This window comes from Meleagris gallopavo, chromosome 19 (assembly GCF_000146605.3).
Source record: "Meleagris gallopavo isolate NT-WF06-2002-E0010 breed Aviagen turkey brand Nicholas breeding stock chromosome 19, Turkey_5.1, whole genome shotgun sequence".
Lineage (NCBI taxonomy): Eukaryota > Metazoa > Chordata > Aves > Galliformes > Phasianidae > Meleagris > Meleagris gallopavo.
The window spans coordinates 233,319-249,122 of record NC_015029.2 but is presented as its reverse complement, the minus strand read 5'-3'; the positions used below and the strand labels follow the sequence as shown (position 1 = coordinate 249,122).

At 46.0% G+C, this 15,804-nt stretch overlaps 2 protein-coding genes across 2 annotated transcripts in view; both read left to right on the top strand.

Moving 5' to 3' along the window:
* Nucleotides 1–663: 663 nt before the first annotated feature.
* Nucleotides 664–11,444, top strand: UAP1L1 (UDP-N-acetylglucosamine pyrophosphorylase 1 like 1; the record flags this gene model as incomplete). The annotated part of the gene is made up of 8 exons (XM_010720671.3): nt 664–902; nt 2,440–2,615; nt 3,831–4,003; nt 5,755–5,951; nt 6,898–7,038; nt 8,443–8,628; nt 9,355–9,421; nt 10,100–11,444. Coding segments are annotated over 8 exons (1,266 nt in total), but the record flags the coding sequence as incomplete, so codon positions are not given.
* A 4,229-nt stretch (nt 11,445–15,673) lies between these two features.
* The window catches only part of MAN1B1 (mannosidase alpha class 1B member 1), a 22,978-nt gene continuing 22,847 nt past the window's right edge, over nt 15,674–15,804 (top strand). Inside the window, exon 1 of the mRNA XM_010720670.3 lies at nt 15,674–15,756. Coding sequence (XP_010718972.3) covers nt 15,674–15,756 — 83 coding nt within the window. The remainder of the gene's footprint in view (nt 15,757–15,804) is intronic.

Here is a 15,804-nt window from a genome sequence, read left to right as displayed (position 1 = left end):
CGGGGAGACAGAATATGAAGGCAGAAACATGGTCCTACCATTGCAGTGAGAGTCAGCGGTATTGCTACAGTGACAAGGGAGACTTACATCTGTGTTTTTAGTGCTGGAAGCTAGAGTTTTAAACAAAATTAAAACCAAGACAGGTTTTTACAGCAGCAGTTGGAATTTTTCCTTCTTACTGCTCATTTAAACAGATGATTATTTAAAGGTGAGCATAAAAATTACTATTTCTTTCTAAAGCAGTGTTTTTGGTCCCTGTGCCTTTTAGTCTGAGTGTTGAAAGATGTCCCTATTTGGAACAGGACTGCCTCAGCCCAGGGCAGCTCAGCAGGGCTTTGTCTGAGTCTTGACAGCCCCAAGGTACAGTTGCCCCCACTTCTCTGCATGTTTTTTCCAGGGATGCACCACTTTCCCAGTAAATCATTTCTAATGTCCAGTGTGAACATGCTGAGCTGCACTCAGAGCTGTTTCCTGTTGTTACACCATCTGCTGCTTCAGATAAGGGAATGTGTATCAGAGAGGTGATTTGTTTTAATATGGCATACAGCACCATTTTGCTCTCTGAACTACCAGCAGTTGGTATGGAACAGCTTCTGGCTGTTGCCAGGGCTCTGTAGAAAGGCTCAGGGGAGGGGCACAGGATGTGGATTGTCTTTGTGATTCTCATGTTCTCTTTGGCTTCTTTCTCCTGTTCAAGGTTTGCAGCAGATCTCACAGAACAAAGTGGCAGTTCTGCTGCTGGCTGGAGGACAAGGAACCCGCCTGGGAGTGAGCTACCCCAAGGGCATGTACAACGTGGGATTGCCCAGTGGCAAAACCTTGTATCAGATCCAAGCAGAAAGAATCCGAAAAATAGAGCAACTCGCTGGCCAGAGGCACCACTGCAAGTGTACTGTCCCCTGGTAGGTGGGCTGAAGCCACAGACCTGCTGTATGGGGCTCTTTGCTTTGCGGTCTTGCCTGTCTTGTCTTCCAGAAGAGCCTCGACAGCTGCCATGCAGAGACATGCTAGGGGAGAGTTTTGGCAGCATGTGTGATCCCAGCATCTGGAAGAGGTGCTCGGGGTGGGCAGTGACACACCATCAGTGCCTGCAGCGAGCGCTGCCCTGGAGTCACTGACCGCTGTACTGTGTCTGTTTCAAGCACAGACCTTACAATGCAGTAAACAGCACTTTTCAGTGCCTGTTTCAGATCATTTGTGAGAGATTTGTATGTTTGTGCTGTACTTTCTCAGGTTCCTCTCTGGAGAGAGAAATCACACCTTACTGAGAAACTCCGTGTATCTTCAGGCAGAGCATGAAACTCTTCCCTTCCTCAGTAGTAACTCCTTGCCGTGCTCCATTTTTAGGCTGCCTCCTACAGTTGTTTGCAGCTGTCTGCCTTCTCTCCTGGCTGCCCATTGTTTTCAGAAGCCTCCAGGCTTTCACAGAGCCTAGCGCTGCAAGATGCAGAACGTCAGTTCCCTCTGAGATCGGGTGGGTGAGAGAGAGGAAGGCGCTGTTGTGTGGCTCTGGGAATGTTTTCTGCTGGGTGCTCACCCTTAGCTTTTAGAGATACCATTACAAAATCCCTGTCTGGTCTGGCAGGGTGTGGGAAGAATGAAGGAGTGCGTATGCCTCAGGTCTTCAGGATGACACATTGTTTTACAGATAGGAATCTGAAGGTGATTCAACTCCAGATTGTGTGTTTCTTTCTAAACCTACATATACATGACCCGAATTGTAAATGTATCCATCCCTAGTGCTGCTAGAAGCCATCAGCAACATCTGCTGATAATGTTTACAGTTTATTTCCCTTGGGTTGAAGAGACAGCTGGCTGCTGCAGTACCCCGAAGGACAGTATCTACTGTGCTGCAAATACGTAAATCAGTGTGTATGAGGCTCTCCTGTGCAGACTATGGATAGTCTGTTGTGCTATCAGAGGACCACATACACTAAATTGTTGAAGGGCTAGACGGGTATGTGATGCTCTCTGCTCTGCACTGGTGTAGCCTCACCTGGAGCAGTGTGTGCAGGGTTGAGTGCCACAGCATAAAGGCATAAAACTACTGGAGGGCTACAGAGATGAGAGAGGATCTGGAAGGGAAAGTGTATGAGGAGCAGCTGAGGTCCCTTGGTTTTGATTTGAAACTGAAGTGAACGAATCTTTTGTGCCATTCTTTGCACTGCTTTGGAGTTGACTTGTATTTGCAGATGTTATGCACATTTAGGGAAGTGCTTTCCTGTCCTGGGTGGAGCTAAGTCTGTGGATAGGATTGCTCTTGAGTCCTTGCACAGCCTTCCTGCACGATGGGTTGTGGAGAAACGGCATGTAGCTGAGCAGCAGATCTCAAGATACCCCTCTGTGTCTCATTTAACATCCTCAGGTTTTCTCCCTTCCAAGTCCCACCTGTAGTTTTTTCTTTTTCTTGTTCCTTGCTCTGCACCTGCTCCTACCCAGGTACATCATGACAAGTGAGTTCACGCTGGGGCCAACAGAGGAGTTCTTTGTAAAACACAGCTACTTCAACCTGGATAAATCCAATGTAATCATGTTTGAACAGAGGATGCTGCCAGCTGTCACCTTTGATGGGAAGGCCATCTTGGAGGAGAAGGGGAAAATTGCTATGGCTCCAGGTACCTTGCTGTTTGCCCTTATTTGGTGCAGTAGCCTGTGTTGAAAATTACTGTTAGCCATCCTTAGCACACAGGAGCAGCCTTGGGAGGTCAGTGTCAATGCCTCTAGTTAGCATGGGAGAGTTCTGTTAGATGTTTTGGGATGGTAATCAGGAATGTAGCAACCTCTGTTTAGTTCTTGCTGGAGTCTTGTCCGCACTGCATGGCTTGAAATCAAAGTTTGGGAATATTGGCAGGATTAGGAAGAGGGGGATTGCTGTGTTTTGGACCAGACTGCATGGGCAGGGCTGTGTGTATACTCAAGGGAAGAGACCCCAGGATACAGTTCTTGGGGTTCTGCCTCGCAGGATGAAGCTGTCAGTAGAGCAGCTCCATTCCCCTCCCCAGCTCGGAGCTGCTGGCTGCTCAGAAGTGATGCTGTCAGGTTGTGGAGAAAACCCACCTGGCTGAAGGCTCCTTTTCAGGGCTGATAGTGAGAAATGGGGGAAAAAACAGCAGGCAGCAAGAAGACAAACTCCTTCCAAAATTATTGAAATGTTTCATGTTGAAAAGTTCTCTTCTCTGGACCTGGACATGGCAAGAGACTCAGTGAGGGCGGTCTGTCTGGGGCTCTGCTGCAGTATTGTGACTTTTGTGGCTGCAGAATGGTTCTTCAGAGCAGACAGGAGTGTTAAAGGGGTGACCATGAAAGGATGATCTGTGATGAACAAATGTGCAAATGGAGTTCCAGTCTTTGAAAGGGCACTGGGTAGTTGCAGAGGGGGGGTGGGGGGAGAGTGAAATACACAGAGGATAAGACTGATTTTAGTCTTTCTATCTCCAGGCTGTTTAAAATGTGCTTTTGCACTGCACTGGAAGAGAAGAAATGTTATAGCCTTTTCCCACCCACTACATAGTGTTTTGCCCTTCAGTGTTTTTCCTCTGAGGGTCTTACAGCACTTACAACTAATGCTTCCCTTTGAGGCTGATACCAATAGCCAATAGCTTTGCAGATGTGGGATCTGGGCTGTGGAGGGAGACAGCCTTGTCTGAACTGAGCCTGCATCAGAGCTGGAAATGAAACCCATTGGCACTGACTCTTGGCTAGAAAACATTTCCTGCTCTGCTATTCAGGAAAATTTGTTTAGGACTTTTAGCCTCTGCTCTATTAGTCACAAAATAAACCTTGCAAAGTCACTAATTAACCAGGGCCTCCTCTTTTCTCCTGTGTTATAGATGGCAATGGTGGCTTGTATCGTGCTTTGGTGGATAATAAAATCTTGGATGACATGAAGCAGCGTGGCATCCAGTACGTCCATGTGTACTGTGTAGACAACATTCTTGTCAAAATGGCAGATCCAGTCTTCATTGGCTTCTGTGTTTCCAGAGAAGCAGATTGCGGTGCCAAGGTGAGGTGGTGCTAATGCTGGGCTGCCCACAGAGTTAAGATCTTGGGGGGTGAGCAGAGTTAAGATCTCAGAGTGAGCTTGGATGTGCTCAGATCTCTGCCCAGTGACAGCTTGCTCAGAGCAGACTCTGATGCGGCAGTCTGAAATGCCTGTTTCGAACTCACAGTCCCCTTCCTGGGAGTGTACTTGTAGCACTCCCTTCCTTCTTCCCAGAGTAGAATGGAAATCAGGCTTAGAAACATAGAATTACAGAATTGCTAAGGTTGGAAAAGATCTCCAAGATCATTCAGTCCAACCGTCCACCTCCCACCCCTACCCATTTCCCCACTAAACCATGTCCCTTAGTACAACATCCAAATGTTTCTTGAACACCTCCAGGGGTGGCGACTCCTTCACTACACTGGGCAGCCTGTTCCAATACCTGAACACTCTTTCAGGGAAGAAATGTTTCCCAGTATTCAGCCTGAACCTCTCCTGGTGCAACTTGAGTCCATTTCCTCTTGTCCTGTCGTTGTTAGCTGGGAGCAGAGGCTGACCCCATCTCATCACAGCCTCCTTTCAGGGAACTGTGGAGAACCATACGATCTCCCCTGAGCTCCCCTTCCCACGCTGACCCATCCCAGCTCCCTCAGCCGCTCCCCATCACACTTGTGCTCCAGACCCTCACAGCTCCAGGCCCATCTCCGCACCGCTCCAGGGCCTCCGTGTCCGCACTGCAGTGAGGGCCCAGCACTGAGCACAGCGCTGAGGTGCGGCCCCACCAGTGCCGTACAGAGGGACGATCCCCTCCTGCTCCTGCTGGCTGCACTGCTGCTGACACGAGGCAGGATGCCGTGGGCCTTCTTGGCTACCTGGGCACACTGCTGGCTCGTGTTCAGCATGGCCCCCATGTCCATTTCTTCCATTCAGTCTTCCAGTCACTCTCCCTCAAGCTTGTAGCACTGTATCGGGTTTCTGGGGCCAAAGTGCAGGACCTGGAACTTGGTCTTGTTGAACTTCATTCCATTGGCCTTAGCCCAGCCTGTCCAGATCCCTCTGTAGGAGGGTGGTGTCATCTGCACATTCCCCTCATCCAGGTCATAACAAAGAAATTAAACTTCTATTAAAGCAGGGACTGTAATTGCACAGGAACCTACAAACTGAAATTGCTTCCCTTTTGTGTGTTCCTTTTCTACAGAGGCACCTGAGATACATGGAAGCTTTACTGAACTCGGTTGTGTTTTGTAAACACACCTTCAATTCTAATCAAGGCAATCCTTATATTCTACTGTGGTAGATGGCAAAAGCCAGAAGAGCCTTTGGTTTTGTGACTCAAAATTAGCAGGTTTCCTGATGTTCAGGAAAGATTTCTGTTGCTTTAATCAACATTGTTCGTGTAAGCAGGGAGCTAAAGGCCGATAGATTTAATATTCTTCATTTAATGCCAAATCTCAGTTAAAAGACCTTGATAGGAAAAGTGCCTCACAGTGTGCTGCTCCAGCCAGCTGACTGGAGGCAGCTTTCTTTTAACTGTGGACTGTCTTCTGGGTAGTTGTGCCATGAAGTGATCACGTGCTGCTTTTTGTACCAGGTTGTTGGGAAGAATACGTCTCCAGGCTACTCTGTGTACTCAGTATTATCTCACTTGTGTTTGTGAGGCACTGGAGGATCAGTGTACAGCAAAGTCTTGGAGGTCAATTTGTGCATGGCAGTTGGAATATTGTTGGCATTTTCTTCCTCCTTGTGATGTGCCCTCTGTCCTGTGGCTGCAGGTGGTGGAGAAGGCCTACCCCACAGAGCCTATTGGGGTGGTGTGCCGCGTGGATGGGGTCTCTCATGTGGTGGTGGAGTACAGCGAGATCAGCCCAGAGACTTCGCAGCAGCAAAGGCCTGATGGGGGGCTGATGTACAGCGTTGGCAATATCTGCAACCATTTCTTCACTGTTGAGTTTCTGCAGACAGTGGCCCAGTAAGTTCCAGCAGAACTGCCAGGCAGCTGTGCACAGTGGATGCTCCCATTTCCCATGTTGTAGTTATGGATACTTCCTACTCTGCTCTTCACCTCCTCTCTCCTCCAGAAAGTCCCACATAGCTGTGTCGGCTGCTGGTCACCCCAGCATGTTCTTTATGCCTTATCCAACGGAGAGTTTGCGTGCTTTGCTGTAGCTAAATCACCTGGGATAAACCAGTGCTTTGACCTTCCTGGGCTTGCAGGGGTGAGCAGCCACATGGGCTGCATCACTGACCACACCACACACTTCAGGGATTTTCAGTAGGAATGTCAGCCATGCTGTATCCCTTTGGACAGTTGGGTGGGGAAGTGGGTGAGGCTGGCAGAGGACTGCACTTTGGAGTTGGGAAACTCCAGTGTGATACCAGGCATTCAGTGAGCAGCTTTCTTCTGTTAGTCATGGCTCTGACCCTGGACTGGAGGTACTGTTTTCTTGTGGGGTTTGTTGCTGTGGGAGGATATGAAACTGATGTAGTCTAAAGGTGTGGGGACAGTTAAGGGAGACCTAATTTCATTTCTATCAATCCTGAGGCAGACAGTATTCCAGAAGAGCTTGATCCCTTTGTGTCTGGATCTGCCCTGCTCCATTTTCATTGTGGTCAAATAACAATTTGGGTTACCTTTTTTCCCTCTGCCTGTGATTGCAGCTGTATACTCCATCACCTTTTGCTTTACCCTATAATGTCATGCTGTGCATTAGGAGTGAAGTGCCTTGGCTGCCTGCCATCCAGGTGTCTGGGCTACTTTGCTCAGTGAAGTGTTTCCTGGACGTGACTTCAAGTCAACATCCACAACAGTTGACATATGACCTGGAATAGTAATAAGCCATCAGCTTCCCAGAGATGTACTTCTCTTTTTTGAGTGGGCACAAAGTAAATGAACTTGTTTGTCCTCCTTTTTGCAGAAAACACGAGTCCCAGCTGAAACACCATGTGGCCATAAAGAAGGTGCCTTACATTGACGAGGAGGGAAATCTGGTAAAACCACTAAAACCGAATGGAATAAAGCTGGAGAAGTTTGTGTTTGATGTGTTCCAGTTCTCTAAGTTAGTGGCAGAAGTGATCTTTTTTTCTCCCTTTTCAATGTCTGTTTGAATGACTTTAAGTTGTAGAAGACCTTGACAGATTGTGTGTAGTTTGTGTTAGAGAGACTGTTGGATCTACCAGGCTTCAGTGTGGCAGTAACTCTGCAGGCACTGACAGAGCGTCCACTGAGTCCTTGTGTGCAGTTCTTTGGGAATCGTTCATTCTGCTGAGGATGGTTTGATTGGCTCTCCCTCTGCTGGCCCTATGAAAGAAAGAAGGCAGGAAACATAGAGCATAGCCAGCATTTAATACAAGAGCGTGTTGGAATGTTCAGATTCTCAGAAATTGGACCTTTCATAATTGTGGTTTCCATGACAACTGCAGCTTTTGTTGGGTTTTAGGTGCATGAGAAGCTGGGGCCGATTTACATCCTTTGTGTTCAGAAAACAGCCCCCTTGGGGATAAGTTCCTGTTGCTGTAGGAACTGGAAAAACTGCCTTGCCAATCTCTAAGACATAGCATAGCTGTGCTGTGGGACTAACACAGTACTTTGTGTTCTGTGAATGTGGACTTTTAATAATTTAGGAATTTACCATAAGTTTATGAATCATCTTTTCCAAGCCTAGAATTCAGCAACAAAGATTCTGTTCTAGGTTGAAATTAACAACAACAGGAAAAAAGAGACCTTAGGCAAACTGAAATATCTTGTTTGGAGATAGTGTTTTTGTTTTAAGAGGATTTACTGTAGGTGAAGGAGATAAGGTTTGAATCCTGGTCTCCATTCCCTGACATGCAATTTGTAAGGAAACATACTTAAAAGCAAAGTCAGCCTGGTGGAAATAATGCAGAGCTATGGATTTTGAAACAACTGCAAACAGTTACTTCATGTTTTTTCATGTTACTTCATGTACTTTTTTGATAATATGGAAAAAAATTGGCAGATGCTCTTCATGTGTGAAGTACAGAAACACGAAGGTGCTGCTGTGGATTTATTTGCATTCCCTTTTCTGCTAAACTTCTGTATATCCATTTGACTGCATGTCCTCCCGTATTGCTTACTCATACCTGGAAACTGCTGTCCTGAGTCACTGCTTGCCCCCGGGCTCCCAAGCATAGTGACTGTTTCTTTAAGCCAGGGGTGCAGTGCTCTGATGTGAGCAGCACAGCACTGCCATGTATCTAAGCTTCAGGCATTGCACCTCATTCTGTTTTTCTGTCATACAGAAAAAACAGTTCTTATTTGCTTATTTGCTCCTCAGATGGGAGGTGGACTTTCCTTAGCTGCCCCAGGCTGTGTACATCACTGCTTGTTAAAATGTGTATGAGCACTTCCCCATGAAAATTGGTTTTGCATCTTTTTTGAGAACAAAGCTGATAACTAGCTTTGTTTTTCATTATTCTTGTTTTCTCCCCTTTGCTGATAGGAATTTTGTGGCATTTGAAGTTTTGAGAGAAGAGGAGTTCTCGCCATTAAAAAATGCAGATACAGCTGAGAAAGACAATCCTACCACTGCTCGGCAGTCCCTCCTGGCCCAGCACTACCGCTGGGCTCTCAAGGCTGGGGCCAGATTTTTGGATGAAGATGGCTGCAGGATACCAGAGAAGCTCAGGTGTGAACCTCAGTGATGTTCTCTGCCTGTTTTTTGCCTGTGGCTTCCCAAGCCTGATAGCTGGCTGATGGTATGCACACTGTGCTATACAAAACAGAGCATTTGTCTGATCATTTGGTATGAGTTCTGTTCATCTGGCCTTTTCCAAACATCCTCTTACAGCTACTGCTCCATTAGTATTGTGAGCACTTTAGACACTAATGCTTTAACTCTGGCAGAGATTCCTGCCTTGGGGGTCACAAGTCAACTCCTTCTATAGTAACTTGAACACAGTAAGACAACTGCCTTAGATAGAAGCAGACTTTTCTATCACTCAGGATGTTAGCAGCCCAAAGAACTGTAATTTGTGGTCATCCCTGCCTCTTCTGATTGTGATCCCAGTTTTTAAAGCCCAGCAAGAGTCTCAGATGGATATTACAGCAATTGCCAATTCAGACACTTCCTGCTTTTACTACATGGGACAATTACTTCATCAACTGACAGTTCAATAAACCCAGAAGCTGTTCATTTTATTTGGAAAGTACCTTTTAAAAAGCCATGTAATTGTTTTGATGAGAACCTGCTAACTCCCTTTCACTTTCATAGTTTATATTCGAATGATACCTGATGCATGTGAATATGACAAATGTTGTATCCTTCTGGATGTCTTACTCTTGACAAACCTTCAAAGACAACAGTTAGTTTTGTAAGCATAGCAAGAAGTCAACCCGGTGTTCTCTTATTCAGTCTTTCAGGAACCGAAGATCCTCCGGCTGTGTGTGAGATTTCTCCATTAGTATCTTACTTTGGAGAGGTGAGAATAATTACCGATGGAAGTAAAATTTTTAAGAGTATGCAGGAATGCATCTGATTTCTTTACAGAAATGAGATTTCATTAGCCTGTGCTTGCTCAGAAATGGTAAGGTAAAGGGAGCTGGGGGTTGTGTTATGTTTGTAGTTCCATTGTGGCTTATTCTTGAGCAGTTTGCTCAGTCTTCACATATCTCGGTTTTAGCAATTTCTAAAATGAGATATGTAATGAAGTGGTGAAGTTTTGTTAGGACTCATTAGTACTTTGAGATCCATTGAATGAAAACCTTCACATCTTCGCTAAGTTCCTGTCTGCAGGTAGCTGGCTCACCGCAATTGGTGCCTTGTAAGAATAAAACAAAGGTGAAACAATGTGACTTTCTTTGCTAGGCTTGGTGTAGTATGAGTTCAGAACAACCTTGCCCCATGCCTCTCCCTTCTCAGCAGGGCTCGTTCCTGAGGTCCACTGTTTTACAGTTCATCCTCTCCTTCACAAACTCTGGTCATATGGCTGAAGTGCTTTCTACTCTCATTGGGGAACAGTTCTTTGTCTGTCCTTTGTGTGGCCTTTTAACTTTGGGAGTCAGTCATTCTTTGTAAATGTTATAGAGACTTTAAAACAGTACACATGACCAATATGATGTGTTTATGACCCAACCTTACGATTTTCACATGTTCTCAGGGTCTGGAGGTGTACATGAAGAACAAAGACTTCTGTTCTCCGTTTATACTCGATGAAGACAAAGCAGAAATGCTAAGAAGTTCTTGAAGAGGAGGGAGGTCTTCTCCCCCTCAAATCAGATGCTTGTCTGTCAGAGCAATTGTAAGAACTGACCCTACTAAAATGTCATATGAAGTGCCTTATGAAAACTTGCTTTGCAGTATTAGGTTGATGCCAAATCTTTGCAACAGTTGTATATACACATCTGTGCCAACTCACCAGATCTGTTTGGTGACTTTGAAGTCTGAGCCTTTTACCTTAATCTGTTTTGTCAACAATGATATGAATGACAATTAATACTTTCCAGGTACCAGACAGAGTTTATATTTCCTTTCTCTAGTGCATACAGATATATAACAGAGCCAGCTGGAATCTAATCAATCAGCTTTGCATTCATGAAGATTAGATCTCTGCAGTGGCTACTTTTGTACCTTGTTTGTGCTGTTGTTATTTTTTTGTATGCTTGCTTGTTTGTTTTAAACTGTGCAGAGCTGAAGAAGAATCATTGTGATGCCCCAATCTGAAAAGTATGGAATGACTTTGTGTACTGGACTGTTTCTGTCCAAAGATCAATCTTTGCTGTAATCCTCTGCTGGTCAGGAGATGCAGTTCAGCATTCATATCCTCTAATCAGTGTGTATGGAGGAGTGTGCTGCAGTTGGGGTCCTTCTGTGTTTACGTTTTGCTTGAGATGTGGACCCTGCAGCAGGCAAGACTGGTTTGCATATGTAGGCTCAGTGGTGGCACTCCAAGAAAACTAATTAAATATGCAGCTCAGACTGATTGCTTTTTACAGCTGCAGTGACCTGCAGGGGGGAAGAGGACAAAGAAGAAGGCTGAGAACTGTTTTCACAACAACCTTCTCTTCTTCTCTTACGATAATCATTTATTTTGCTTTTCATTTTTCTGTTTGACACATATAACATCCCTCAGGGAGGCACTCCTATGAAGTGCCTGAAGGTGACAGTGACAGGAGGAACAAGCTGTGAGGGAGAATTTGAGGCTTAATCCCAACATAAGCAATGTACACAGTAAAACAACTCAGCTTCTACAATTTCTGGCCAAGTGGTTTTCTAGCACTTTTTCAGTTAAGGAAATAACTCTTTAGATGCCTTGCTCTTAACTTAGATTACAGACTATGATATATCAACTAACTAAGGAAGGTAATTTGTAGAATTTCAGTAGCACAGCAGCTCAGCCCTGGTGGAGGGGTCACAGGATGGCCGTGCCTCACAGCTCCTGCTCTGCAACAGCAGATCCTACACACCAAAGTCATTTCACACCTCAGGGGGACTCTTCAGGTGCATTGTTGAGCGGGGTTGGGTTGATGAGCAAACACTGCAGTTCCCCTAGTCAACCGTAAGGAAGGTGATGAATCATAGAATCATAGAATCACAGAATGGCCTGGGTTGCAAAGGCTCACAATGCTCACCCAGTTCCAACCCCCTGCTGTGTGCAGGTCGCCAACCAGCAGCCCAGGCTGCCCAGAGCCACATCCAGCCTGGCCTTGAATGCCTGCAGGGATGGGGCATCCACAGCCTCCTTGGGCAACCTGTTCCAGTGCCTCACCACCCTCTGGGTGAAAAACTTCCTCCTAATATCCAACCTAAACCTCCCCTGTCTCAGTTTAAAACCATTCCCCTTGTTCTATCGCTATCCCCCCTACACTCCCTTCAAGTACCGGAAGGGGAGAAGATGTTTCAGATGAGGCATTTCATGTCTCTGCTTCTACTATAGAATTATCAATGCTGATATTAAGCATTGATCTTTTATATAATTGAATTTCTGAAATTCTTCCTATGAAGCTGCATTCAAAATGTTGGAGAAAATAAAAATAGCTTTGAGAATAATTATCATTTGTAAGTAGGCTCATGTTTTATAGAGAAACTGCCTAAATGCTGATGGCAGAATTTAAAGATATGAAGTGTATCTGCATATACATGAGTAATTAAGCTTTTATATGTGCAGACCAGCTAACTACAGTTCTGGTTATCTCTTGCTGCGTGTGCAACCAGTATTTTTAGCAGAATTTTTAGTATAAATTGAGCATTTGTCTTTGACACTCAGTTCTGTTTTTTTTATTGTACATTTTTTATGGGTCATTTCTATTCCTGTCAGTTGAGTTTTCCATTCAAGAACTGATTGCATTATATCTTTGAGAGCATTGCTTGTCAGTTCAGGCCCAGGTTGTTTTAAATTGCACTGTGCTATAAAGAAAGAATATTCTTCTATTCTTTCTAGAATGCTTTTTGTAACTGAACTGCAGTTCATTTTCTGTATGCTTTAATCGTGTGAACACTGAACTGCTGATATGTTTTTAGAGATTGTTTTTGAGGAGAAGAGGAATTAGGATGCTGAATGCCTTGTTTTGTTTTGTTTTCCAGAAATTTTTGGACAATGAAGCATTTTCATAATAAAGATGTTACTGTGATTTCTATGTGTCTGTCTGTCTTCCTCGTCTGTGAGGAAATGGAGGTGGTTTTGTCCCTATGCACCACCGTGCTGTCACACAGCTGCAGGACACTGACATGGCACCACTGATGGCACAGCTGGAAGCTGCAGTGGCCATGGCTGATGTACAGGGTGACATGGAACTCAGCAAATACCTGAAGAAGTTTGACACTGTGGGACGTGTTTTTCCATCAGACAGCTAACAGAACACTATTCTCCCCCAAAGTAGTTTTTCCACAGTGACAGGCTGTCCTCTCTTTTGAGGGCTTAGTGCTGAACCCAGCAAAGGTCCAAAGCAGATGTTCTTTCTCCTTTACCTGTTTCATTCCACATTTTTCTCTTGGCACCCATATGAAGGTTGCTGTTGCTGGAGTTTTTTAATGCTTTTTTAAGCTATGTGAATTGGTAGTTTGCTGTGGTAGGAAAATGAATACTAAAATGCGAATGCGTGTGTCAGGATTCTGTTGAATTGTTTCTCTGCTTGTTTGTGCAGTGTTGATACTTACCAGAACAATTTGTTGGGGGCTGTGATTTTTTTTTTTTTAATCTTGAGATGTTAACTTAGTTCTCAGTTTTATCTTGGGGACTCTACCTGAAGTAGAGTCTAAATTTAAAGATTCAAATAATGTCCTTAACATCTAGGCACACCTGGAGGTGAATTCAAGGCCAGCACTTAAAGCTGCTTCCACACCTTTTCTCCCTGTTGGACTGTGAACTTGATGTAAATATAACCTGGTTCCCAACTGGAGGAGATGGCAATGGGTAATACAGAAACACAGGCAATGTGGCTCTAAATGTGTACAGTATTAAATGGTGCTGCCCCTCCTCCTCCCTCATGAAGATGCTCTTTGCAAAGGACATGTGAGAAAGGGCAGAGGGTTTGTGAAGGAGCAGGTAGGGAAGGAATTGTATGGATCCTGCTGTGTACCAAATTAATTTGAAAATCTTTTCAGTCAACTTTGCCCTCTCAGAGTCTCATTCATGCCTTTTCACACCCCTGAGCTCTTAGAGCAGATTTCCCGTGATGTCTGCCCTGGACCACGGCAGGGGGATTAGTGATGCAGGCTGTTAGGATGCATGTTTTAGACTGCTCTGTCCTCTGGGATTCAGCAGAACTTTGGGTCTCCTGTGCCATGCTCAGCTTCCAGGTGGGCTGGAGCAGAGGGTGTGTGCATTGCCCTGGTACCATCCTCCCACCAGGACACTTCCTGACAAGACATGGTGACATCTGCTGCACCCCTCGCACCTACATCCCCACCAGAGCAGCCTACCAGGCAGATGGGAAATGCACCTTCCCAGATGCATTCAGCCTTCTTCCAATTGCTCAGTTACTTTTCTTCTTGTGACTGGTCTGTCCTGTGATCCCACCACACAGAAGAACAGGAGGGCTCTCAGTATCTCCTTTATCTCATTTCCTGTTTAAGATGCTCACATCCTCCTTGGACAAGGTCAGGCCATGTGGTGAGTGAGAGTACGTAGAAGGCAAGGGCTGGCAAGGAGAGGAAAGAAATCCTTACATCCCTGAAGCTCGTCTGACTTGAAAGAAGTGATCATATCAGGGTGACCAGGGGCATTACAGAAAATGGGGGATGTGACAGTAGACGTGGGCAGCAGAGAATCATACCATAGAGTGACCTGGGTTGGAAGGGACCTTTAAAGTCCACCCAGTTCCAAGCTCCCTGCCCTGGACAGAGATACCAACCACTAGATCAGTCTGCCCAGGGGCTCCATTCACATCATTGGGTACCTCCCGGGATGGGGCACCCACAGCTCTAGGCAGCTATGCCAGGGCCTCACCGCCCTCTGAGTAGAGTTTCACCCTAATATCTGACCTAAATCTCCTCTCTTTTAGTTTCAAGCCATTCCTCCTTGTCCAATTCCTATCAGACTGTGTAAAAAAATCTGTCTCTTTATAAACTACTTTTAAGTACCGGAAGGCCACAGTGAGATTTTCCTGGAGCCAGCTATCTCTTTTCACTTATCAGAGAGGGTAGACTCTCCTTGCTCTGTCTCTTCTGACCAGTGTACCTGTAGATTCTCTTCCTGTTATTTTTCAAGTCCCTTGTTCAGCTTCATCTGCACCTTTGCTTTCCTGATCCTAAGTCTGCACATCTGAATGGCATCTATGTATTCTTCCCACCTATCCCTGTTTCCACTGCCTGTACATGTCCTTCCTTCCTCTTAGTTTGACCAGCAGGTCCTTTTTCAGCCATGCTGCTTTCCTGCCTCTGCTTAATTTCTCATGCTGGGGGCAGAATATCATAGAATGGCTTGGATTGGAAGGAACTTAAAAGATTGTCTAATTCCAACCCATCTGTCGTGGACGGGGTTGCCAACCTCTAGATCAAACACCAGCTCAGGCTCTCCAGGCCCCATCCTTGGCCATGAATCCTAGCAATTCCTTATCCACCAAATGGCCCAGACTTCAAATCCATCTCTCTCCAGTTTAGAAATAAGGATGTGGTGCAGGTCCATTGCAAAAACCTCGCAGATCTAGGAAGATGACTCTTCCTTTGTCCACCAATACTGTCACTCCATTATAGAAGGCCACCAGATGGGTGCTGCACGGTCTGACCTTGGTGACACTGTGCTGGCTCAGATACCTGCTCATTCCTCACACGCTCTTAACATGTTTTCTAGGAAGATCTGTAGATCACGGTGCCTTTCTTTTTCACTTTCTCATAAATGGGTGTGATATTTCCCTTTTTCCAGTCCCCAGGGACTTCTCTTTGACAGCCATGACTTCTAATATGATGGAGAGTGGCTCGATAATCATCTCAGCCAGCCTCCCGTGTATGCACGCTGTACGCACTCAGTCTCAAAGTCAGCCTTGGACTCACACTGAGGGCAGACTTTGCTCCCACCCAGAGGTCCACGTATGTGATGGACACAAGAAGCCTGGCTGCCAGTGAAGACTGAGCTAAAATAACTTGCTGAGTACCTCAGCCTGCTCCACGTTGCACGTTTGCAATCTCCCCATTTCTTAACGTAAAGACAGCCTCCCCACGCCGCCCGCCCTGCTTTTCTCTCAGACCCGCACCGCCCCCCAGCTCCCGCTCAGGCCCGGCCCGGCCCGCCGTCGCTATGGCGCGTGCGGCTGTCGCTGGGAGCGCCATAGAGCCCCGGAAGTGCTGCGGGGCTAGAGCGGCACCCGGAAGTGCTGCGCGGTGAGAGAGCGGCACCCGGAAGCGACCGCTGGGTCGTCGCTCGGTGCG